The 24,823-nt window shown below is 38.5% G+C and overlaps 1 protein-coding gene and 1 long non-coding RNA gene across 2 annotated transcripts; both read left to right on the top strand.

Moving 5' to 3' along the window:
- The first annotated feature begins 1,323 nt into the window (after window positions 1–1,323).
- Window positions 1,324–8,009, top strand: LOC138958328 (uncharacterized). Its single transcript, XR_011453374.1, has 6 exons — window positions 1,324–1,793; window positions 2,281–2,376; window positions 2,850–2,944; window positions 3,603–3,665; window positions 4,371–4,464; window positions 7,737–8,009. It is a non-coding gene; the product is annotated as an uncharacterized lncRNA (long non-coding RNA).
- A 6,903-nt stretch (window positions 8,010–14,912) lies between these two features.
- LOC138958323 (toll-like receptor 2) lies at window positions 14,913–17,898 on the top strand. The gene is made up of 2 exons (XM_070329435.1): window positions 14,913–15,536; window positions 16,409–17,898. The coding sequence occupies exons 1-2, from the start codon at window positions 15,171–15,173 to the stop codon at window positions 16,676–16,678; spliced, it is 636 nt and encodes a 211-aa protein (XP_070185536.1). The 5' UTR covers window positions 14,913–15,170; the 3' UTR covers window positions 16,679–17,898.
- The last annotated feature ends 6,925 nt before the right edge of the window (window positions 17,899–24,823 follow it).

The following is a 24,823-nucleotide window of genomic DNA, read 5'->3' as shown; positions in this document are numbered from 1 at the left end:
ACCTATTACAGAGGAAAGTCGCAATGCTAAACATTTTGCAATTATCTTGTAATCTGTATTTGTCATAGATATTGGTCTCCAATTGCCGAGATCGTCCCTAGGTAAATCTTTACCTTTATGAATTAAGGTCAGAACAGCTTGTTTTTGAGTGGGCGATAATTACACATTAACAAATGATGCTACTAATGAGGAATGAACTACATCCCTTATCTTCAACCAAAATACTTTATAAAAACAGGTAGTGAGGCCATCAAGACCTGGGGCTGAATCGTTATTTAATAATTTAAGGGCAATAGTTAATTCCTTCCTGGTAATCTCCGAGTCCAATTCACCTTTTTGGTCATTGGAGAGAAATGGTATATTTAAATCTTGTACAAATTCGTGTGCGCTCATCTGGTTAAATTTCGCACTTTTTTCATATGAGTCTTTAAAAAATCGTACTTGTTCTTTCATAATCTCTTTCTGTGTATTAAATACCCTCCCGTCGTCTGTCTGTAAACGATCCATAATTTTCATGTTAGCTTTACTTTTTTTCAAATTCAAAAAATACTTTGTGTTCTTCTCACCTTCTTCTATGAACTGGACGCGAGAGCGAACTTGGGCACTCTGGGTTTCTTCCAATGAAAAGACCTCAAGCTCTACTTTAATTTTTTCTCTTTTCATTAACAGATTCAGATCTTGTGGATTATTTGCTTAAAGAGTGTCCGTTTCATCCAAATCCTTCTGAAGAGAAAGCTGGGAATTATTTTGTTTTCGCTTTCTTCCTGCTGCATAGGCTGTGCACAATTCCCGCATTTGAATTTTTAATGATTCCCATTTTAAGGAATCACATAAACCTTTATTTTGCAACAAAAATGCATCAATCAAATTATTCATTAAATCAACAAAACCTTTGTCTCGCAATAACTGATTATTAAATTTCCAGTAAGAAGGTCCGCGTACTATGTTCACAAACTGAATTTTCAACTCAATTAATCGGTGATCTGAATGTGGTACTGAGACCATGTCACAAAATAATGTTTTATCAAACAAGCCACCAGAGAGAAGAATATAGTCAAGTCGACGGGCTATGAAAGGGCTCTTCCTGCTCCAGGAGAACTCCTTTTCGTCGGTGTGAAACAAGCGCCAAACATCATTCAGATCGTTACTATGCAAAACATTTTGAAAATTAATATCAGATTTTTTATGTTTTTCACCACTCACAATATCTATCTCGTTATTCAAAACACAATTGAAATCCCCACAAATTATTTTCTCACCTTCGAATTCTTCAAAACACGAATTAACTTGTGCCCATAATTGACTTTTTTCGAAAGAATTATTAAGGCTGTTCTTAACCAGACGAACCTTTGGTTCGCGAACTAGGTTCGTGGGGTTCGGCGAACCTCAAGACTGGTTCGGCGAACTTGTCTTGGTTCTTAACCAGACGAACCTGAGTTTTCGAACTAGGTTTGGGAGGTTCGGCGAACTAGGTTCGGGGTTTGCAAGTCATGTCTTGGGAACCTTGAAGATCGGGCCGAACCTTTGACTCTTCTGCCAAGGAGGAAGACAAATTATTGAAAAACTGAATCTCAATGGCGGACGAAATCACCCAAGTCAAAATTACATTTTCTGAGATTTTATAAAAACAACGCTTGAACGAAAAGGTAGAATGGTGACTTCCGTTCGATTTCAAGTTAAGCTTTTCACTTTTCCGAGCAAGACAACCGCTGAGAGTGAAAAAACGCCGCTGTTCGACTTCGAAATTTCCAGTCGTAGACGACCTTCACTTCTGCAGCATTGTGTTAGTGCAGGTGAGGCAGTGTTACTCATTTCGCTGAGCTCGTTTTCGTATTGTTGTGCATTAGGATCATCTAGTATGATATGAATAAAAGCAGGAATGACTTCGGCATGTAAACGCATTGATTTTGTCGAAATCAGCACAGCAGTAAGCTAGATTCTTTCTGCTCAATTTGTTTAATTTTTTTCTTCAAAAGTTTATGACTTTGATTTTGATTGTTTGTTTATCTCATCGGCACAACATCCATCAGGCAAAATATCAATATGTTGAATGATAACGTTGAGATAAGGAAGTTCACACATTTATCTGCTTGCAACAACAATCGCAAGGACAGATCTATCTGCTTCGTTGACTGCTAGATTTTCATTGAATTTCCCAAGTAATGATGATCTCGTTTTCAATTAGATCTGGACAGTGTTTGTGTTCTTAGATTCATGATTGACCATGCAGGCTGATTGAGATCATAAAATTGTGTTTGTTTGTGCTGGTGCAATGTGCAGATCAATGGCCCGGACCGCAGGATGACCCAGTGATCAATACAACTTGCGTTCACCACTCAACATTGTCTTCCACCTAACTCAAGGGCAAAAATAAAGGTACATGCTGGTGAAATCATTGTGCAATTTATGTCTGTGAAGATCAAGATAGTTGTTAGCTCTAACTGATCATGCTTATTATTATCAAGTTACATACACACTCCGCCCCAGCACCACCCTAAACCCATAACAACACTCTCCAGTCCAACTACCCCCACCCTTCCGTGCAACTTATGTTGCCGTCTGTACCTTGTTTGTGGTTATGGGGAGTGCTCAAATAGTTCCATAACTGTTAATATAAATTAAAAGTACTGAGAGTTTCATTTTCCATTGCTCTTCCCCTTCCTCACGTCACATTACACACTCCCTTTGCCCCATCCCCCACCCCCTCTCTCTTTCTATGCTCTCTTTTTTCTTTTACTTCTTCTTCTCTTTCTCTCTCTCTCTACCTGTATAAATCAGCTCTCTGGTTGTTGCTTCTGTAAGTGTAATGTAAAGTTCTACATCTCTGCATTTGTATTGTCATTTTTCAGAATGCCCTTGTAATAACTTCAGCGTCTGCCCATGGAGTCTATATAGGTAAAAGTCTCAAATGTGATGTGATCAAGAGGATGCCGCAATGATCCAGGTAATATTGCAAATACTCAAACTGATCTAAAAGCAGAAGCATAACGTGATCCACAAACATTTCTGCTTAAACATTACAGGGTTACAGTACACCCAGAAAAACAGCTGGATGTTAGTGCATAATTATCTGCAAGTGCAAGCAACATCGACCCTCTCCCCCTGCTCTTTTTCCATCAGCAAGAGCAACATTTATTTTCATGTACAACTTTTCTAGTGCCTCTTATGTTGTATAACTGTTGATATTTAAATGAAGCAAGTGTTTGTTTTCAATGGCACTGCATTTCCCATGTACACACACACACACACACACACACACACACACACACACACACACACACACACACACACATTCGCATTGTCTCTGCCTGTCTGTCTGTGTCTGTCTGTGTCTGTCTGTCTGTCTCTGTCTCTCTCTGTCTGTCTGTCTGTCTCTCTGTCTCTCTCTCTCTCTCTCTCTCTGTTTTTACATCAGTAATTTTGATCACTTGCACTTCACTGGGATTTAGTTACTGAATCAGTCATTCAGTGAGAGTGTTATGTAGAGTAAGAATATTGAGTCTGCTGCTGCTGCTGCTGTTGTTCTTACTCATTACTGTTTTTCCTCTCTGCATAATTCTTGTTCTCCCTTAAAATGCTGGTGTTTTTTTTCATCATTACAGTATCTGTCCATTGAGTCTGCGTCTGAGCTGTGATGGGACCAAAAAGATTCCAGAATGAAAGAGGTAACTTTTACTGATCTTTATTTAGTTTATGGAGAAGTTGGTTCACATAATGCATTACAGAGTTGCTGCCTTTTTAGATATATTAAAGGCATACTAACGCACTCCCGTGTTTACAAAGTGTAGTTTGCCCACAATCGATGTCAAACGCACCATAAGACCATATAATGACGATATGTCACCATGCGCGGACCATAATACATGCATTACAGCTTGTTCTAGCCTCTGAAAAAGTGAGGATGTCAACAAAGCCGCGGTGTTAGCTCCCTTGCATCAACGTTACATGTGTTGCCAAATCTATAAATAGGACCATCTAGATCAAAATAAAAATTCAAATATCTCAACATTTAAGGGCTCCTAGACCACAATATTTTGCAGGGAACTTAATTTAGTCTGTCTCCAGCTCTGGGTAAAGCAATTAGCGTGTATATTCATCAGCTTTCTATGCCTTTAAACATTGTACCAGTCATTACATGATCAAACTGTGTTAGCCACCCCACCTTCCCCGGTTCCCAGCTATCCTTCTATCCCCGCCTCTAAACCCCCACCCCAATCCTTCCATCTCCCCCAAATCAAATTTACTGACACAACACTGATTTTCATTTTACCTTATTTAAGTGTTCTTTGAATAAAATTATATAGCCTGTTGCTGCTGCAAATGTTGTTGTGACTGTTCTTCCTCAGTGTATATTTTTTTCGTTTCCTCAGAATGCAGTTCTCCCATGCACCACAGTGTCTATCAATGGAGTCTACAATATTGTCTGGGATGTGATTTGAGCAAGAGCATGTCAGAATGATCAAGGTAACTTTTTAAACACACAGAACTGATCAAACTGTAGAATTCAAGTACACAATTTCAGATGTTTTCAAATGCATAACATACTGCAACAGTCAGTGTCTTTCTCCACATAAAGAGTGTGAGGTTTTCTTGGTAAAATTGCGATTTTTGTCGCTATGCGCAGAGTGCGACCTTTTTATTTGATTTTTGTACTATAAAGGCAGATATTCAAATAAAAGAAAGTCTTGCATGGGGAGGAAGGAATATGCATGAGGCTTTTGACAAGACAAACTGTCCTTATTAGAGCCTAAACATACGTTCCTTACCGTTAGAACCAAAATGTCAGACATCATAGATGCTCCAATTAAACAAAAGAAGGGCATCCTTTTACTTAAACATAATTATACACTGTACCGCACATTAATAACCTGGTTGTGTTCTGTGGCAGTGCATAGTGGGAACCTTTTTGCTTAATGAATTTCACATGTGTCTGTAACTTGAATCTCCACCAAAAGAAGCTGGACGTAAAAAGGGGTGTCTAAAAAAAAGCGCCCTATTTCCTTTTTGATCTCTTTTTTTTTTCGCAGTCAAAAATGTGATTAAAAAGAAAATAGGGAGGTTTTTTTACCATCCTGTATAGTCTTGTTGTTCCCATGTAAAAACCTAGTCAAACATGTGGTGTCTGATATGCTGGGTAATATGGTGAGGAACATGCCTTTAAAGGCCCAGTCATAATTGTGAAAGCCGTTCTGCTCAGCTGGAATTTGATGAATTTTGTTGTTGTGTTTAATGAAATGAATTCGCAAAAAGGAAAACAATTTTTTTTACTGTTCACACAAAGCACTTGTAGATATTTGGTATGTGCCGCATGTCAGGGGTGGTCTTATTCAATCAATCAATATGAGGCTTATATCGCGCGTATTCCGTGGGTACAGTTCTAAGCGCAGGGATTTTTATTTTTTTATTTTTTTTTTATTTTTATGCAATTTATATCGCGCACATATTCAAGGCGCAGGGATTTATTTATGCCGTGTGAGATGGAATTTTTTTTACACAATACATCACGCATTCACATCGGCCAGCAGATCGCAGCCATTTCGGCGCATATCCTACTTTTCACGGCCTATTATTCCAAGTCACACGGGTATTTTGGTGGACATTCTTATCTATGCCTATACAATTTTGCCAGGAAAGACCCTTTTGTCAATCGTGGGATCTTTAACGTGCACACCCCAATGTAGTGTACACGGAAGGGACCTCGGTTTTTCGTCTCATCCGAAAGACTAGCACTTGAACCCACCACCTAGGTTAGGAAAGGGGGGAGAAAATTGCTAACGCCCTGACCCAGGGTCGAACTCGCAACCTCTCGCTTCCGAGCGCAAGTGCGTTACCACTCGGCCACCCAGTCCTAATACATACAGGTAAACTGACAGGTACTTTTCCACAGTGGAACCCCCCTTTCAGACCCATTCATTTCAGACTTCCTCCTTTTTAAGATCTTGCTTCTTTAGATGTTCTGTGACGGGTGAAGTGGCGCGCAGTGGTAAGACGTCGGCCTCCTAATCGGGAGGTCGTGAGTTCGAATCCCGGTCGCTGCCGCCTGGTGGGTTAAGAGTTGAAATATTTCCGATCTCCCAGGTCAACTTACGTGCAGACCTGCTTAGTGACTTAATCCCCTTCGTGTGTACACGCAAGCACAAGACCAAGTGCGCACGGAAAAGATCCTGTAAACCATGTCGGAGTTCGGTGGGTTATGGAAACACGAAAATACCCAGCATGCCTACTCAACGAAAGCGGAGTGAAGCTGACTATGCTCTCAGAGTATAGTGTGGGGAACCCAAATGGGCAAACAAGCTCACACGTCACCAGAATTTCTGGAACGCTGAAGAAGAAGAAGATGTTCTGTTCATAACCTCTGTAAATTACCCCCATTTTTAGACCCCTTCCATTTTAAGACTTGATTTTCTCACATTTTTTAAGGTCTTAAAAGGGGTTTCCCCTGTACTCCAAAAAAACCCTGACCCACAAAGTAATTTAATTATAACTGCTGTAATCGTTCCTTCCGTGTGCTATTATCTGTGGGTTTTTTTTTCTCCTGTGTTGTCTCATCCTCTGTGCGCCCTGAAAGAGACCTCCGGGTCGAAATTGCCGTACCTTGTCTTATCCAGCTGTGATCCCGCCTTCGTATTAATGTGAGGGCAGTACTTTTTTTTAAACTTTCAATATTGACCGTACGTTTTGCATAAAACACCAATAATGAATTAAAAATACATCAGAAAATTAATTCCTCACTATACACAATAACCCCTCATTTAAAGGCTGACAAAGTCCTATTTAATTAGTTTACTTACTTCCAGGGCTTTTCCCATCGTTGCGGGGATGTATAAATTAAGCTTCCTGCAAAGTTTTAGGTTTGAAGTCCTTACCAATTACAAGAAATAATCAATTCTTAATAAAGTTTATTGCTATCTTTAGAAACAGTTCTCCAGGGCTTGGGCTATTTTTAGAACGTCAACACAGACAGTACAGCTTCGTCAATCCCCGCGTGAAGGAAATCGCTCACCTTCCACGTGCAAAACGTAGTGATATTGACACGCCAGATTAGCGCGGTAGCGGATTGTGCTAAGCAGGAAAGCGCGCTTTTCTGTATTCTTGTTAACTTTGCAATTTCCGGAAAACATCCACTTTCACTTTGAGACTGTTCTGTTTACATTCGACACTATCAACACCACTTTGCAATAGTGAAATAATTTTTTCTGTTTTCGAAAGCTACAGCCAATCGTTATTATATCCCCTTATGTACAGTTTTATAACATTATTGGCACATGTAAACAATAGGAATTAATTAATGAACGCTACGAAAAGGGCAGCCTTTAACCTATGAACTTGCAACTGTGTTGACCTGTGTAATGTAACATAGACCACCACCATCTCTCTCTCTCTCTCTCTCTCTCTCTCTCTCTCTCTCTCTCTCTCTCTCTCTCTCTCTCTCTCTCTCTCTCTCTCTCTCTCTTACACCCCTTACCTGTTCGCAAACCTTTACCCAAATGTATGCTAAATGTATATACAAGACAAGACAAGACATGGCAAGACAAGACAAGTTAGGAAAAGGTTGCCAGTAGGCCAATAGAGGGATGACAAGACAAGGCATGACAAGACAAGACAGGACAGGGACCAAAAAAAAAAAGAAAGAAAAAAAGAAAGATAACTAATTTGGTCAACAGATGTAAAAGAAATAAGCATTTGTTTGGGTTGAATGTTTGGGTGTCACCCTGTATATATTTGTATTTTTGCAGGACAGGGTCGAGTTGTGATGATGTCAGGGCGACTGAAGACACACCAACAAGTATTCTTCGGAAGTGTTTGGAACACAAATGAACATTATTTCATAATAAAAAGGCGGCTGACATTGATGTTCATATCGGTTCATGTTCATATTCTCAGCACAGACGTGTGCTTAGAAATCGGATGTTTAAGAACAAGAGACAACCCTGAATAAAGCCTTATGAAATATGGTTGGAGCTGGATCAAAAGTGTGTGTGTGTGTGTGTGTGATTGAAGGGCAACATTTATAAATGATGAGACAGAAAGCTAAAGCACATCCTTTTATCGTACGTTCCATATCGTCCTCCTACTTTAAATGCTTGCTAATACAGACGTTCTCCAAGAAAACGTCTATCCAGTAATGTTTTGTTTATCGCAATGAAAGCTTTTTTTTGAGAAGAATGAAGAGGAATCAAATTTTTAAAAAACAAAAACCAAGACCAATTGAATTGCTCAAAACGTAAAGAAACAGGATGATTTTGGTTCAGTAGTACTATTTGTAGACCCTTAAAGCAATACATCCACAAGGGATTCCAGTGTATCAGTGCAAATAGAAAATTTCTGATATAACTTGAAAATTAAAACAGACTGAATTGTGATAAAAAGAACCAAAATCCCGAGTAGTTTTTTTTTTAGGTCTCCCTCTTCACTCAATCCCCAAACTCATATTCTGTACCGAAAAGAGCTCAAACACACACGTGGACAGACAGACACGCACACACACTTTGGTAAACATCATGTATGCTTCTCGACTCTGCTGATCCACAATTAGAAATATCGCTATCATCATTTATTTTTGGTCACCGTCTTTCCCTTTTCACAGGCAAGTTTTTTTTGTGTAGCATTTCCCATAGAACCCCGATGGCTCCACGGTAGACACAATGATCAGTCCATACCAGTCATGTTATTTTCTCGAATCAATTTATAACCTTTAACCCAGGAGGGTAAATGACATGGAAGGCTTCGGGTAATCTTGAACTTTAATGTGTTAAATTCATAGCTCATAATTCAGAGGCATTCAAGCCTCCAAATTTGGAGAACCTGCACTTGTAATCATAACAAGTCTTTTAGATCCCTTTAAAGTCACGGAATGAACTCCGATGAACTGTACGAATCATAGCGTACTCTGGTACGAATGCATTTTGTTTACATGCGTCAAAGAAGGAATTATCCGTGTCAGCGGACAGGGGAGGCAACTTTGTCGTGTAATTGAAGTCCCTTGGTTGACAACCTACGCCATTTTCGCCGATCAAACAACCAAATTAATTAATTATGCTTAGGTTTGGAGCTTAATCCGTCAATTAATTTCATGATAAATGTTCTTGGGCTTGATTACAGGTACTTGGATCTAAAATAAGTAAAGTATGCCACTCGATTCTGAGCTATGAATTTAACACACTAAAGTTCAAGATTACCAGGCTTCGTGCACCATGATCAAGTCGGAAGGAGAGACCCAAATCGACAACCAGCACGGAGTTACCACTCAATCGGTGATTTCGTCTTGGAGGCAGCCATTTTTGGAAGGGGAATAACTTACTTGCTTTTATTGTCGACTCGGAGTGAGCTCCCCTCGTTTGTCGGCGATCCAGGTTTCGTGTCTTAACTGAACTAGTCCTTGAGTTTGCCGAACAAGTTCACCCAGTTAAGACACAAACCATGGTTCGCGAACCTTAGTTCGGCAAACCAATGGTTCGTCTGGTTAAGAACAGGAAAATAAATATTCACCAAATAAAGAAAATCATTTTCAAATGTAATTTTCAAACACAAAATTCTTTCTGTTTTAAATACTAATTCTGCTTCACCATCAAAACTTTTTTTAGGAGAATAATTTGTCCCATGCTCTGACAGGAAACTGAAGAATGAAACACTCTTCCACCCCATTCTCTCTCCCACTGATCTTTCACGTCGTCCGTAATATATGATTCCTGCAAGCATATCAAATCATATTTTCTTTTTTTTAATAAATCAAATATAGATCTTCTTTTTTTGTTGTTACGTAATCCTCTTACATTAAGAGAACATACCGATACGCTATTCATTAAACCCAAGTGTAATTAAGTCGCAAAGCCAATTCATAGTCCTTCACCATTGCCGTCACGTAGCACGTGAAAATCACCAGTACGGTCATGGTTCAGCACAAAAGACTGCCTGAGCTGATGTGTGTTGCTGTGTCGGGCCCTGTCGTCTCCGTGTCCGTGTCGCACGTGTTCTCTTTCCCATCGCTATCGGGTGTTTGTGGCATTGTCAGTCTCGGTTGCTTGCTGCCCTGTTGTTTGGGGCTGCTGTCTATGGCAATCCGAATGGTGCAAAAGTCCCTTTTAGCTCTTGATGTCTAAATAACACATTATTTAGCTAAATAACGCGTTATTTAGCTAAACAATGCTTTATTTAGCTATATCATGCATTATTTAGCTAAATAATGCATTGTTTAAATTAAACAATGCATTATTTACAGATACAGAAAAAAGAGAGCCCAGAGCACTAAATAATGCATTCTTTAGCATAAATAAGAGATTGTGTTTGTAAATAACTCATTATTTATAAATAATTACGCGTTTTCTCTAAACAATATATTATATGTAAATAAAGTGTTATTTAAATAAATAAAATATTATTTAGATAAATAAAATATTATTTATCTAAATAAAATATTATTTAGATAAATAAAATATTATATGTAAATAAAATATTATTTATCTAAATAAAATATTATTTATCTAAATAAAATATTATTTAGATAAATAATTTATTATTTAGATAAATAATTTATTATTTAGATAAATAATTTATTATTTACTGTTTTTGCCTTGAAATAGTATTATTACACTAAATAATGCTTTATATAGCTATATAATAGGTTTCCGCTATATAATTCATGATTTGGTAAATAATACATTATATACCGTAAATAAAATATTATATACCGTAAACAATTCATTGTTTAGCGCATCGCGAAGCCGTTTTTTCTCTTGTTGTTTTTTTCCACGTGTTTCCGTGGATCCACGAGAGCTCTGTTGATTCTCAAACTGACCAATCAGACAACTAGCATCTGTACACTAATTAAAGTCCCATTGTTGAGTGTGACGAAAACTCGTGGTGACGATTTTAAAACATGTTGGGTCACGCATGGTCCAATCTTACATGGTCCAATCTTACATGGTCCAACCTTACATGGTCCAACCTTACATGGTCCAACCTTACATGGTCCAATCTTACATGGTCCAACCTTACATGGTCCAACCTTACATGGTCCAATCTTACATGGTCCAATCTTACATGGTCCAACCTTACATGGTTCAACCTTACATGGTCCAATCTTACATGGTCCAATCTTGCATGGTCCAATCTTACATGGTCCAACCTTACATGGTCCAACCTTACATGGTCCAACCTTACATGGTCCAATCTTACATGGTCCAACCTTACATGGTCCAACCTTACATGGTCCAATCTTACATGGTCCAATCTTGCATGGTCCAATCTTGCATGGTCCAACCTTACATGGTCCAATCTTACATGGTCCAACCTTACATGGTCCAACCTTACATGGTCCAATCTTACATGGTCCAATCTTACATGGTCCAACCTTACATGGTTCAACCTTACATGGTCCAATCTTACATGGTCCAATCTTGCATGGTCCAATCTTACATGGTCCAACCTTGCATGGTCCAACCTTGCATGGTCCAATCTTACATGGTCCAACCTTACATGGTCCAACCTTACATGGTCCAATCTTACATGGTCCAACCTTACATGGTCCAACCTTACATGGTCCAATCTTACATGGTCCAATCTTGCATGGACCAATCTTGCATGGTCCAACCTTGCATGGTCCAATCTTACATGGTCCAACCTTACATGGTCCAACCTTACATGGTCCAACCTTACATGGTCCAATCTTGCATGGTCCAATCTTACATGGTCCAACCTTGCATGGTCCAACCTTGCATGGTCCAATCTTACATGGTCCAATCTTACATGGTCCAACCTTACATGGTCCAACCTTACATGGTCCAAACTTACATGGTCCAATCTTACATGGTCCAACCTTACATGGTCCAACCTTGCATGGTCCAATCTTACATGGTCCAACCTTACATGGTCCAACCTTACATGGTCCAACCTTACATGGTCCAATCTTACATGGTCCAAACTTACATGGTCCAACCTTACATGGTCCAATCTTACATGGTCCAATCTTGCATGGTCCAATCTTACATGGTCCAACCTTGCATGGTCCAATCTTACATGGTCCAATCTTACATGGTCCAATCTTACATGGTCCAACCTTACATGGTCCAACCTTACATGGTCCAATCTTACATGGTCCAACCTTACATGGTCCAACCTTACATGGTCCAATCTTACATGGTCCAATCTTGCATGGTCCAATCTTGCATGGTCCAACCTTGCATGGTCCAATCTTACATGGTCCAACCTTACATGGTCCAACCTTACATGGTCCAATCTTACATGGTCCAACCTTACATGGTCCAACCTTGCATGGTCCAATCTTACATGGTCCAATAATATATATGGACCATGTAAGATTGGACCATGTAAGGTTGGACCATGTAAGATTGGACCATGTAAGGTTGGACCATGCACGATTGGACCATGTAAGGTTGGACCATGTAAGATTGGACCATGCAAGGTTGGACCATGTAAGGTTGGACCATGTAAGATTGGACCATGCAGGGTTGGACCATGCAAGGTTGGACCATGTAAGATTGGACCATGCAAGATTGGACCATGTAAGATTGGACCATGTAAGGTTGAACCATGTAAGGTTGGACCATGTAAGATTGGACCATGTAAGATTGGACCATGTAAGGTTGGACCATGTAAGGTTGGACCATGTAAGATTGGACCATGTAAGGTTGGACCATGTAAGGTTGGACCATGTAAGGTTGGACCATGCAAGGTTGGACCATGTAAGATTGGACCATGTAAGGTTGGACCATGTAAGGTTGGACCATGCAAGGTTGGACCATGTAAGATTGGACCATGCAAGATTGGACCATGTAAGATTGGACCATGTAAGGTTGAACCATGTAAGGTTGGACCATGTAAGATGGGACCATGTAAGATTGGACCATGTAAGGTTGGACCATGTAAGGTTGGACCATGTAAGATTGGACCATGTAAGATTGGACCATGCGTGACCCAACATGTTTTAAAATCGTCACCACGAGTTTTCGTCACACTCAACAATGGGACTTTAATTAGTGTACAGATGCTAGTTGTCTGATTGGTCAGTTTGAGAATCAACAGAGCTCTCGTGGATCCACGGAAACACGTGGAAAAAAACAACAAGAGAAAAAACGGCTTCGCGATGCGCTAAACAATGAATTGTTTACGGTATATAATATTTTATTTACGGTATATTATACGTTATTTGCGTGTTTGACCAAAATATGACATTTTACACAGATCGAGACAGTCATTGTTCTCCGAGACCGCGCTAGCGGTCGAGGTGAACAATGACTGTCGAGATCTGTGTAAAATGTCATATTTTGGTCAAACACGCAAATAACATTTATGTATCGATCGAATTCCTTTCAGGTACTATGAATTTGTTGTTGTTTTGACGATTGAACGAGCACACACACACTGACATGCAATCAAACACATTTGCTTCATATTTGGGTGTTTCAGGTTGACCGAAACTTCCAAGGAACTACAAAACACACGTCATGTACCGACTTTGTTGTTGTTTTGACATTGAACAGCACACACACATGCAATCAAACACATGACGTACGTGTGTTTTGTAGTTCCTTTAAAGTTTCGGTCAACCTGAAACGCCAAATTATAAAGTTTTGTCGGCCTCTGACGTCACATGACTCAAAGAAGAGAAATCCAATCTCCAATCGATACATTATACGTTATTTGCGTGTTTGACCAAAATATGACATTTTACACAGATCGAGACAGTCATTGTTCTCCGAGACCGCGCTAGCGGTCGAGGTGAACAATGACTGTCGAGATCTGTGTAAAATGTCATATTTTGGTCAAACACGCAAATAACATTTATGTATCGATCAAATTCCTTTCAGGTACTTTTGACTTTGTTGTTGTTTTGACGATTGAACGAGCACACACACACATGCATGCAATCCACATGTATGCAATCAAACACATAAGCTTCATATTTGGGCGTTTCAGGTTGACCGAAACTTCAAAGGAACTACAAAACACACGTCATGTACTCACTTTGTTGTTGTTTTGACATTGAACAGCACACACACATGCAATCAAACACATGACGTTTTTTTTTTAGTTCCTTTGAAGTTTCGGTCAACCTGAAAAGCCAAATTATAAAGTTTTGTCGGCCTCTGACGTCACATGACTCAAAGAAGGGAAATCCAATCTCCAATCGATACATAATGTATTATTTACCAAATCATGAATTATATAGCGGAAACCTATTATATAGCTATATAAAGCATTATTTAGTGTAATAATACTATTTCAAGGCAAAAACAGTAAATAATAAATTATTTATCTAAATAATAAATTATTTATCTAAATAATAAATTATTTATCTAAATAATAAATTATTTATCTAAATAATATTTTATTTAGATAAATAATATTTTATTTAGATAAATAATATTTTATTTACATATAATATTTTATTTATCTAAATAATATTTTATTTAGATAAATAATATTTTATTTATCTAAATAATATTTTATTTATTTAAATAACACTTTATTTACATATAATATATTGTTTAGAGAAAACGCGTAATTATTTATAAATAATGAGTTATTTACAAACACAATCTCTTATTTATGCTAAACAATGCATTATTTAGTGCTCTGGGCTCTCTTTTTTCTGTATCTGTAAATAATGCATTGTTTAATTTAAACAATGCATTATTTAGCTAAATAATGCATGATATAGCTAAATAAAGCATTGTTTAGCTAAATAACGCGTTATTTAGCTAAATAATGTGTTATTTAGACATCAAGAGCTAAAAGGGACTTTTGCACCATTCGGATTGCCATAGCTGTCTTGTTTCGGTGAAACAGATCGAGAACGCAATCGCATTACTGAGCTGCTGTCTCGCTTGTTGAAGTGCAGGGTGCTCTGCCCAGAGACTTGCTTCGGCTTGCTTCGAAAGTTGTTTTAATCTTGATTATGCGTGCGAAACAGAACTACGTTCTATTACGAAAACTAATACGAATGAATATGGAATTGTTAGATTGGTTATAATTGAAAACATTCCTGCTTCAGCCTCAAACTCTTGGGAAATCCACTGGAGTGTGCGTGCTTCAACCTGGACGTGGTACAGTGGCTGTGGCACACCCCCGTGTCGCTTGATGGCGAAGGACGCCAAGCTAACTACACGTGCACCACGGAGACAGGGGAGACCACCAGCACAGAGCGCGTGATGGCGCAGTGGATGAGTCACTGGCGGCGCTGTGTGGGGATACAGATGTTTGGAATCGCCCTGTCCGCCTTTCTTCTCCAACTCCTGGCCATCGTCGTGACTTTCATCGTTGTACGCTCCTGGACCCAGCTCTGCTACGCATGGAAAGCCATCCGACGGTACCGTCTGCCGAGACGTCACCACTTTTACCGAGACGCTTACGTCGTGTACTCCGAGGCTCGGGATGACGTCATTCTGGCGTGCGTGACGCTGCGTGAGGCTGTGGAAGAGCGGTACAGCGTGCGTCTCTTGCTGCGTGACAGGGAAGAGCTGCCTGGGTCTGTGAGGGCGGAGACCGTCGTGCAGCACATTGATGACAGCTGGAAGGTAGGCGGCACGTGCACACAGATAAAACCTCGGTTCGTTCTCACGTCATCCGAATGCGTAATGTGGCAATGCACACCACCCTGAATATTTACTTTTATTGAAAAACAAATGTAAGACATGTCAAGAGCAAAGAATGGATGCAGAAGATAGATGAAAAAACTATCACTATAAATAGTTCCCAGTTGTGAACTTTGGAGCTGCTCAATGCATAGGGTCCCGGTATCCAGGTTTGTGCAAAGTGTACTCTTCTTCTTCTTTAGCAGTCGATGCAAAGTGTACTAAAAAATGCTAAATACTTTATGTACATGGATGCTGCTGGGTAGGGGGAAATAGATGTTTCCTCTTTTTTTCTCACTTTACAAATCATTGTGTATGTACATAGATAAGAACCACACAACAACAACATACGATAACACATGATGTGATACCAATGTAAACCGTCGAACGCTGAAGAAGAAGATTATACCAAAGTAAACGAGGTTTATGTTCATGTGTCTGGTGCAAACTTGGTTTTTTTTTTGAGCCAGTGATATGCTGGAAACCCGTCACATTTTCGCTTTAAAATGACATTTTCTGATCCAATAAACACTTTCGGTTCAGATCACATACGACTTTGTGCATTGAGTATATGCATAACACATACAGAATTATGTATAGTGATCTCTCTATGTTGTTGAATGAGAACTCGCATTATCGAGAAAAAATGAGTTTTTTGACAGTGAAAGTAAAGGTTATCGGCTGTACAAGTCAAACTACATGTAAAACATTGAAAAATACATTAACAAAATGTTGTTTTGTTATACCGCTAAAACTGGTGTGATATGTTTATACCTTTGAACAATTCATAGAGAGGATTTGCATTGTGTGTCCAGGTGGTGCTGCTGGTGACGCGTGACTTCTCTCAGGACGAGTGGGCGTGCGGCTTCACGGTCCAGCAAGCACAGCGCAGCATCACAGACACCATGCCGGACCGTGTCATCATCGTCTTCTTAGAGGAGCCGCGTGTCCTGCCCGCCATGCCTTCGCTACAGCTGCTGCTGCGCATGGTGCCAGAGAGGAACATTTTGCACGTGCACAGAGACACGCCGCCACAGCACCAGGTGTGGAAGACACTGGCTGACCTCATTACCACAGAACACTGACAACACCACACTGTCAATACCTAACCGGTGTGAAACGATATTTACTGCAGGAGACTTACACATCAGATAGTCTTTATCTTTTGTCATGCACAATGGTTGATGCGCTTTACACATGTTGCGTGGCTCAGTATCATGGAAACAATTATACCAGGCACATTGTCAGTGCTTGTGAATTTACCATATTGTGACATTTACTCGAAGTTCTTTAACATTTGCTGACCGACACCTATGGTACACTATTATTGGAATTATTACAATACCTGCGTGTGTACGTGCTACCTTGAATCATTTTTATTCAGAATAGTCTGGCGGAAGAGTGGATTGAATTGATCTAGGTAAAGACAGAACAGAGTGCATTAAGATGACTGCGAGGTTGTGTAGAGAATAGTGAAGGCTGATACCCTTGTGTAACAACTGTGTTGGTCCATATTGGTCTTGGGAAGGATTGTATTGGTAGGAAGCGACTTGAGAGAGATTCGCGTTGGTGTGTTAGTTTTTGTGTGGGGTGAATGAAAGATTAGCTAATTACAAATTGTACTTAGCTTTTGAAGCATCAGTGCCGTTAACAAGAAGAGAAGACTTGGATACCTGTGCGAACTGTGGCCAAAGTGAATTTTGGGCATCGTTCCCACTATCACCCGTTAAGGACTTGTGTGATGTGTGATGTAAAGGGGGATTTCCGAGGATTCCATTCGGGTGGGAGTGTGTCTGTGTTATGTCGGACTGATGTCTTCCGCAGGGTGGGAGGGTATGATGTTGTAATGTTAATTTGATTTCATGATATGCTTTAATAGTAAATGGTTTGAAATGTTCCTTTGTTTAGTGCCATGAGTGTTGCGGTTTTGCATGAACAGACAAAATGAACATTCTGGGTGTATATTTCTGTAATTACATGCGTGCGTCAAAAGTGAGTGAGAATTGGGAAGAGAGAGTGAATGTTGCGAAAAGGCTCATCTGCGTGTGGGAGAAAAGGAATTTGAGCATTATTGGTAAAGTCTGTGTATTTAAAAAGTTTATTCTGCCACATTTTGTGTATATAATGCAGGCGCTGATTGTACCAGACAACGTTTTTACTGAAATTAATAGGATAATGTTTCGCTTCGTGTGGCGCAAAAAAGACTGCAACAGAAAGGCATTTGAAAAGGCAAAAAGAACTGTTTTATGTAACTAAGTTAAGCAAGGTGGATTGAATATGATTGATTTGCGACAGATGCAGTGTTCCTTTTGAAGACCAGAAATGGTCATGGCTCCCAAAAGCACTGATTTTCCGTTTTGGGAGTCGCTTTGAATGTTTTTTTTTGCGAAAATTAATAGCAAATAATTTAAAGTATTGGACAGTATTAAATCGGAATTTGGGTCCGCTGATTTGAAGGCATGGCTTGATAATAATCAAATCGATAATGGTAATTCTGTATCGGGTTTGTTGTGGAACAACAAAGATATCATTTGTCATGGTAACCCCCTCTTTTTTGCGGATTGGATTAAAAGTGGTATAATGTATGTAAGCGATGTGTGTGAGAATGGACGTTTTGCGTCCTGTAAAGAAGTGTGTGGAAGAACTGGCTACTCTGCAAATAGATTGCTTGAGTACAGCTGTACATCTCCTTTTAAGAAATGTAGCTATAAACGATGTAAATTGTTCAGTCTGTGACGTTCCGACCTTTTGTGGAAAAAAAAGTGAGATCAGTAAAAGAAACTCGAAAGGTTCTCGTAGGAAAAGAATACAGCCCATCCTGTTCGGAAGGATTTTGGAGAAGAAAGTTAGAATTTGAAATTGACGAAAAGAATTGGAACTTAGCAGCCACTGTCACTGGTGAAATTCAATCACGTGCACTGCATTGGAAAATATTGCATAACAGTTATCTGACTAATATTTTATTGTGTAAAATGAAAGTGAAGGCTGGTAAAAACTGTACATATTGTGAGGATGAACTTGATGTATTGGAGCATTTTTTCTTTGAATGCCCAACCGTGCTCAGGTTTTGGAAATATATTGAAATGTACATATTAGTAAACATTGGCGAGAGAATTAGGTTGAATGTTACAGATGTGGTATTTGGTATTAAAGGTAACAGCAAAGATATGAAGAAGATTGATCATATTATTTTGATAACAAAGATGTGCGTAAGCATTTTTAAGTAAATGGATTCACGATAAACGCTGGACATTATTTTTGGAAATCATGTTGTTTTGAGATTTCAACATTAGTCTGAAGTTGTATTAATTAGAAACAAGTTATTGTTTATTGTCCTTGATTTAAGGTAAAGACTGGCAAATGTGATGATGCGAATATTGTTTTTGAATAGATCCATATACGATGACATATGATCATTTTGATGCTTGGCATGTTGACACCAGCAAACACAACACTATAGTTTCACGTATGCTAAATTTTAGTCCTTTCGTATAGTGTAAAATTTAACATAATGAGTTTTTCTGCACCTCATGTAAATGAGAAAGTATGTGTACAAACAGAAAACACACAGATACCATGTTTGTTATCACTTGTTTATTGATTGATTACAATTTTGGAGAACAAAAAAATGTTCCTTTGTTTAGTGCCATGTGAATTGTTTCGAGTGCGTGTTGTCATATCACCCAAACGTGTGTGTGGGCGACAGTGTGTGGCTGTGTGTAGAAATGGGTTTTAGCTGTATGCTTGTTTTACCATCACGTGTAGAAAAACGAACAGCAGGGAACGTGACCGACAAGCTCTTGTTGTTGCTCTGACAATATTCGTTTAGCACTAGAACATGTAGGCATGTTCCGCCTCTTCTTATTAAAACAGTCTTTGTGTCTAGATTACACACTGGTTTTTTTGTAACTCACATTTGGAATCCCGAGAAAATTTCTTTGTTTCGTCGGGCAGTTACCGGCTTCGACTCCCTCAGAACATACTAAGCAAAAACAGTCTCTCGGGATTCCCAGCGTGAGATACATAGTAAAACTGATTTCATGCACTCTTCTTGCGGTTAGGCGTGTGTGTGTGTGTGTGTGTGTGTGTGTGTGTGTCTGTGTGTGTGTGTGTGTGTGTCTGTATGTGTGTGTGTGTGTGTGTGTGTGTGTGTGTGTGTGTGTGTGTGTGTGTGCGTGTGCGTTGTTTTGTGTTGTTGTTGTTGTTGTTGTTGTTTGGGGGGGGGGGGGGGGGGGTGAGTGGGGTTGAATACACATACACTGTAAATTGAAGTGTTCGACTTTCGAACACACTTTTTGTAACCAGTTGTGAACACTGTAAGAAATAAAGTGTGATGGGGTGGGGGTGAGAACAGTGGGGGGTGCTAGGTCAGGAAGCATTCACATAGAGACGCCAAGTCAGGGGTTGTAGAAACGTGTCTTTTATTTTAATATATACCAGAAGGCAGTGTAGAACTTTCTTCAAGATCGCACAAATCCGTCACAAAACTGTCCTCCGCTGATATCAAACCAGCTCTAACAATACTTCTCCTAACACACACACACACACACACAAGTTCTCTTTAAACTCCCCTCGAATACCTACTTCGCCAAAATAACGTTATAATGGCTCAGCTACACTCCTTACATCAACACAGTAACACCCTAATCGTTCAATCAAATGTTAAACAACACAAATCCAAAATTTAATCACGACCTGTCGCTACGAAAATCACAGTGGTCTGATCTACCCACGCTACATCTCCTATTCTCTCGCGCGCACCCGTTCAAACAATAAACCAATCAGAAACCAGCCTTCATTCACACCTGCAATTAACTACAACACACAATAATCCTAGCGGGAGACACAACTAGGGTCAGGGGAAGAAAATTAAACAGGGACAGATAGAGGGACAAAGAAATGACCGGGAGTAACTTTAAAATAACTTTGGTGACAGAGTACACATTGTCACAAAAGCACACATGGTAAACACAAAATACTGTCACAATGTGTGCTACTTTTGCAAGTATGATTAAAAGGTATTCCACACAGTGTTCACAACCGGTTTAAAATGGAACACTTCTGATCAGTTTAGAGCGTGGCCTTATGAGCCACTGACCAGAACTGAAAGTTTGCAACAAATGAATAAAGGGAGGGTAACGTCTTCTACAAAATTTCCTTTACAAACCCATTTGCCTCCCTTTATGCTTGATATGGCTGCTCTGTATTCAAACGTAAGACACACACATGACACACATTGATGTTTTGTTAAAAATATTAAATAAACAGTGTGTGTGTGTGTGTATGTGTGTGTGTGTGTGTGTGTGTGTGTGTGTGTGTGTGTGCGCGCGCGCGCGTGTGTGTGAGTGTGTGTGTGTGTGCCACCATAATCATTTCTGTTGAAAGTAAAAAGTAGTGGTTAGAGCGCAGAACCATGCAAGGAGCTAGTAGATGTGGATTGGAGAGACCACAGAGCCATTTCAAAACGAACACACTGTGCTCTGTCTACTTAACAATCCACAATCTACGAAACAAGAAAAATGTTCATTCAAAATGAACAGGCGTCCATGTTATTTTGACAAAATGAATATTTTTGTTAAAGAAGCTGGCAAGCACACCCTTTCGAATATAGCGGAAGTAGTTTCGACCCTAAATGCTTAAGTACTTAGGCCTTAAACTTAAGTACGGGTTGATAGAATATTTTAATGTAAGCAGAGATGTCTCTGATATAAGTGCAGTTTATTTTCAAAGTTTGGAGTCGTAGATCATTCTTTTTGGATGCAATGTGACTAGCATGTATCGGTGAAATTTGTTGTTTAATTCTGCAAGCAAATGTGTGTGCTGTTATTGCATTATTTTCAAAAAACGCACAGAAAAAAACACTATTTTCGACTACTCACTGCGGAGCAGAGCGTGCAATATACGCTCTGCTACAGAGTTATCCCACGTGCGGTTAGATAGACGCTCATACATGTAAGTACAGTTTATTTTCTAGGTTTGGTATCGTAGATAATTTTTTTTGAATGCAATGTGAAAAACAGGTATTGATACAGTTAGTTGTATAATTTTGCAAGTGAATATTTGTTTATTGGCTGCATGTTTGACAAAAACGTTGTAAAATAAACACTTTTTCGTTGCTTTTATTGTTTGCTTTGATTGCAGCCAAACGACTTGCTCTACGGGGCTGAAAATAAAGTGGAAGACACTTTGAGATATAAGGAATTGGATAGGCCATCATACGAGAAGGTGTAGAAATCTGCATGCTGGCAGCTTTAAAGTGTTACAGCGACATCAGAAAGCTCTAAAAGCTTTGGTTTTTTTTAAATGCATGATTTTCATAGTTTGTCACTTTAGACAATTTTTGTAATAATTAATTTGATCGGAAAAAAATAGTGTAATATACAAATAAGAAAATTTTTGAATCACATTTTTGCTATCCTTGATGAGAAGCGAGTTGAAATGTGCCTAAATAAAGTCACACCTTAACATTTTTTAGTTTTTGCCCACTAAGGCATTTGCAACATGAAATTTCATTATTTTTTAAGTTTTTACCCCCCCCCCAAATGACATGTTTTAACAATTTGAAGTTTTTGTCTAAACATGAAATGACATTCTTAGATCTGAAAGCTTTTTTTTTTTTTTTTAATGCAACGTCATGAATAATATTTTCAATTTTTTGCATTAAAGAAGCTGGCAAGCACACCCTTTCGAATATAGCGGAAGTAGATTCGACCCTAAATGCTTAAGTACTTAGGCCTTAAACTGAAGTACGTGTTGACAGAATATTTTAATATAAGTGCAGTTTATATTTCAAAGTTTGGAGTCGTAGATCATTCTTTTTGGATGCAAAATGACTAACATGTATCAGTGAAATTTTTTTTTTAATTCTGCAAGCAAATGTGTGTGCTGTTATTGCATTATTTGAAAAAAAAACGCACAGAAAAAACACTATTTTTGACGACTCACTGCAGTTATCCCAGGTGCGGTTAGATAGACGCGCATACATGTAAGTACAGTTTATTTTCTAGGTTTGGTATCGTAGATAATTTTTTTGGAATGCAATGTGACAAACATGTATTGATACAGTTTGTTGTATAATTTTGCAAGTGAATATGTGTTTATTGGCTGCATGTTTCACTAAAACGCAGTAAAATAAAAACTTTTTCGTTGCTTTTGTTGTTTCCTTTGATTGCAGCCAAATGACTGAAAATTAAGTGGAAGACACTTTGAGATATAAGGAATCGGATAGGCCATGACACGAGAAGGTGTAGAAATCTGCTTGCAGACAGCTTTAACATGACATCACATATTGATATATTTTTTAAGTTTTTGCATATTACCCCATTTTTGAGGTCACGTTTTAACTTTGGTTAAGTGTTTGCCCACAACTGACATTAGATTACATTTAAACATTTTACATTATTTTTCTAGCACATGTTCATGTTAGTCTGCGCCATCCATTGATCACAGAACATCCACATAGGAAGAAAAGGTGTTTGACTACTGAAATAAAAATGTTTAGAGAAATGTAGAAAGAGGTGAACAAAATGCAAGATGATTTGGTATGGAATTTAGTTGTATACGTGAATGAGGTGTGAAACGTATGCAGAAAGGAAGATGTTTATTTGCGATGAAAGAAAATAGATATAATAATAACTTCATACTGTAGTAAAAAAAAAAAATAAAAAAAAACAACCAGTAATCAGCCAATCAATTTCAAATGTTCATTCAACAGTAACCATATACATTCGACAATGGTCCTCTGTAAATAAAAATTAAAAACAAATCTGCTTGGACAGAATTGTTGTTATTTTTGGGAATAAGAAAATATCAACTATCTTGAGATGCATCCTCTTGCACAAAAATAATGCAAGTTAAGGAGTTACGTCCATATGCGTAAAAAGTTAAGATGAATATATGGATCAACAATTACCTCCCCTACTTGCATTATATTTGGGCAAAGCTATAGGAATAGTGTAATGATATTTTAAAATAATTGTCACATTGCCTTAAACATTTGGATTTTGACATGGAGTATTTTACGTAATGTGTACATTTTAGACATGGCAACTGAAGGAAAAAAAAGTGGAGAAAAAAAACCTAACATTTTGTGGGACAAATTTTGTAAGTTGGGTGACGAAACCATGTAAACTTTTCCTTCACAACAGACAAAATTAAGAGGTTTTTCTTTTAACAAACACAAAGAAATATGTCTTTACCTTCGAACAAGCACAGAAAGTATGTGTTTTTGTTCATAAGACCATACATTTTGTTGTTGTGGAGATATGGATTCAACTGCAGAAAATGTGAAACTTTGCTAACAATTCCCATACCTGACATTTTAAAAGTCTAAAAAGTGCCTCCCACTAGCTTGTCACCAAATAAACAAAGTAGGTTGTAACAAAATTGCAGATTAATAAAAAAAATAGTTCAATCAATAGTATATGTCACACCTGACATTAAACTAGTAATTTCCATCACTATCCTTTTCAGGCATTAAAAATAGTTCAAAGCAGCTATAGCCCCACATGGAAGTAAGAGGCTCATTCACAAGCTAGTTAAAAGCTTTTCATTCTTTTTGTTTTTCTCAAAAGAACACGAAGTTCATAGTATGACAACAGTATTCACAGCAGGCAGTTTTAAATCATGCAAGGGTCATTCTCAAGGTGTGTTCACGAAATACATTGTAATTTTAAACAGAGACAATTATCAGTTCACGCTTGAAGATGATTTTACTGACCAAGTTTCTCCCCATATATTTCATAACCCTGCAGGTGAAAATGGGAATACCAGCACAGAATGACTGTCAGTGAACATTTAATACCAACACTTCAAACTACATCACTCATCATAAAACAGAAGCTGTGACTTGGATTTAAATGAAAATCAAAAAGTGGAAAAACTCATGCTCTGATAATTGTTGTCCAAGTGTTTCAAACTACATCACTCATCATAAAACAGAAGCTGTGACTTGGATTTAAATAAAAATCAACACGCGGAAAAACTCATACTCTGATAATTGTTGTCTAAGTGTTTGTGTGGTTAAAAAAACAAACGTACCTGATCCTGAATAAAATCAGAGCAACCCATATGATCATTAAAATGTAACCATTCACTGGTCCATAGGTATACTCTTTTCAAAAAGGAGATGGGTATGGAAGAGGCAGTGCTTCTGTTAGTGATTCAAAGTGCCAGACATCCCATCCTAGTGCTGTGAAATGGATATAAATTATATATATATTCAATATTTC

This window comes from Littorina saxatilis, linkage group LG2 (genome assembly GCF_037325665.1).
Source record: "Littorina saxatilis isolate snail1 linkage group LG2, US_GU_Lsax_2.0, whole genome shotgun sequence".
In the NCBI taxonomy this organism is placed as follows: Eukaryota; Metazoa; Mollusca; class Gastropoda; order Littorinimorpha; family Littorinidae; genus Littorina; species Littorina saxatilis.
The sequence above is the reverse complement of the archived record's forward strand: the minus strand, read 5'-3'. Positions and strand labels throughout refer to the sequence as shown.

What these genes read in the sequence shown, in the direction of transcription:
- LOC138958323 (XM_070329435.1), top strand. Translation starts at nt 15,171, where the DNA reads ATGGCGCAGTGGATGAGTCACTGGCGGCGCTGTGTGGGGATACAGATG. An exon ending in ACATTGATGACAGCTGGAAG is followed by an intron (nt 15,537 to 16,408) that starts GTAGGCGGCACG and finishes TTGTGTGTCCAG; the next exon opens with GTGGTGCTGCTGGTGACGCG.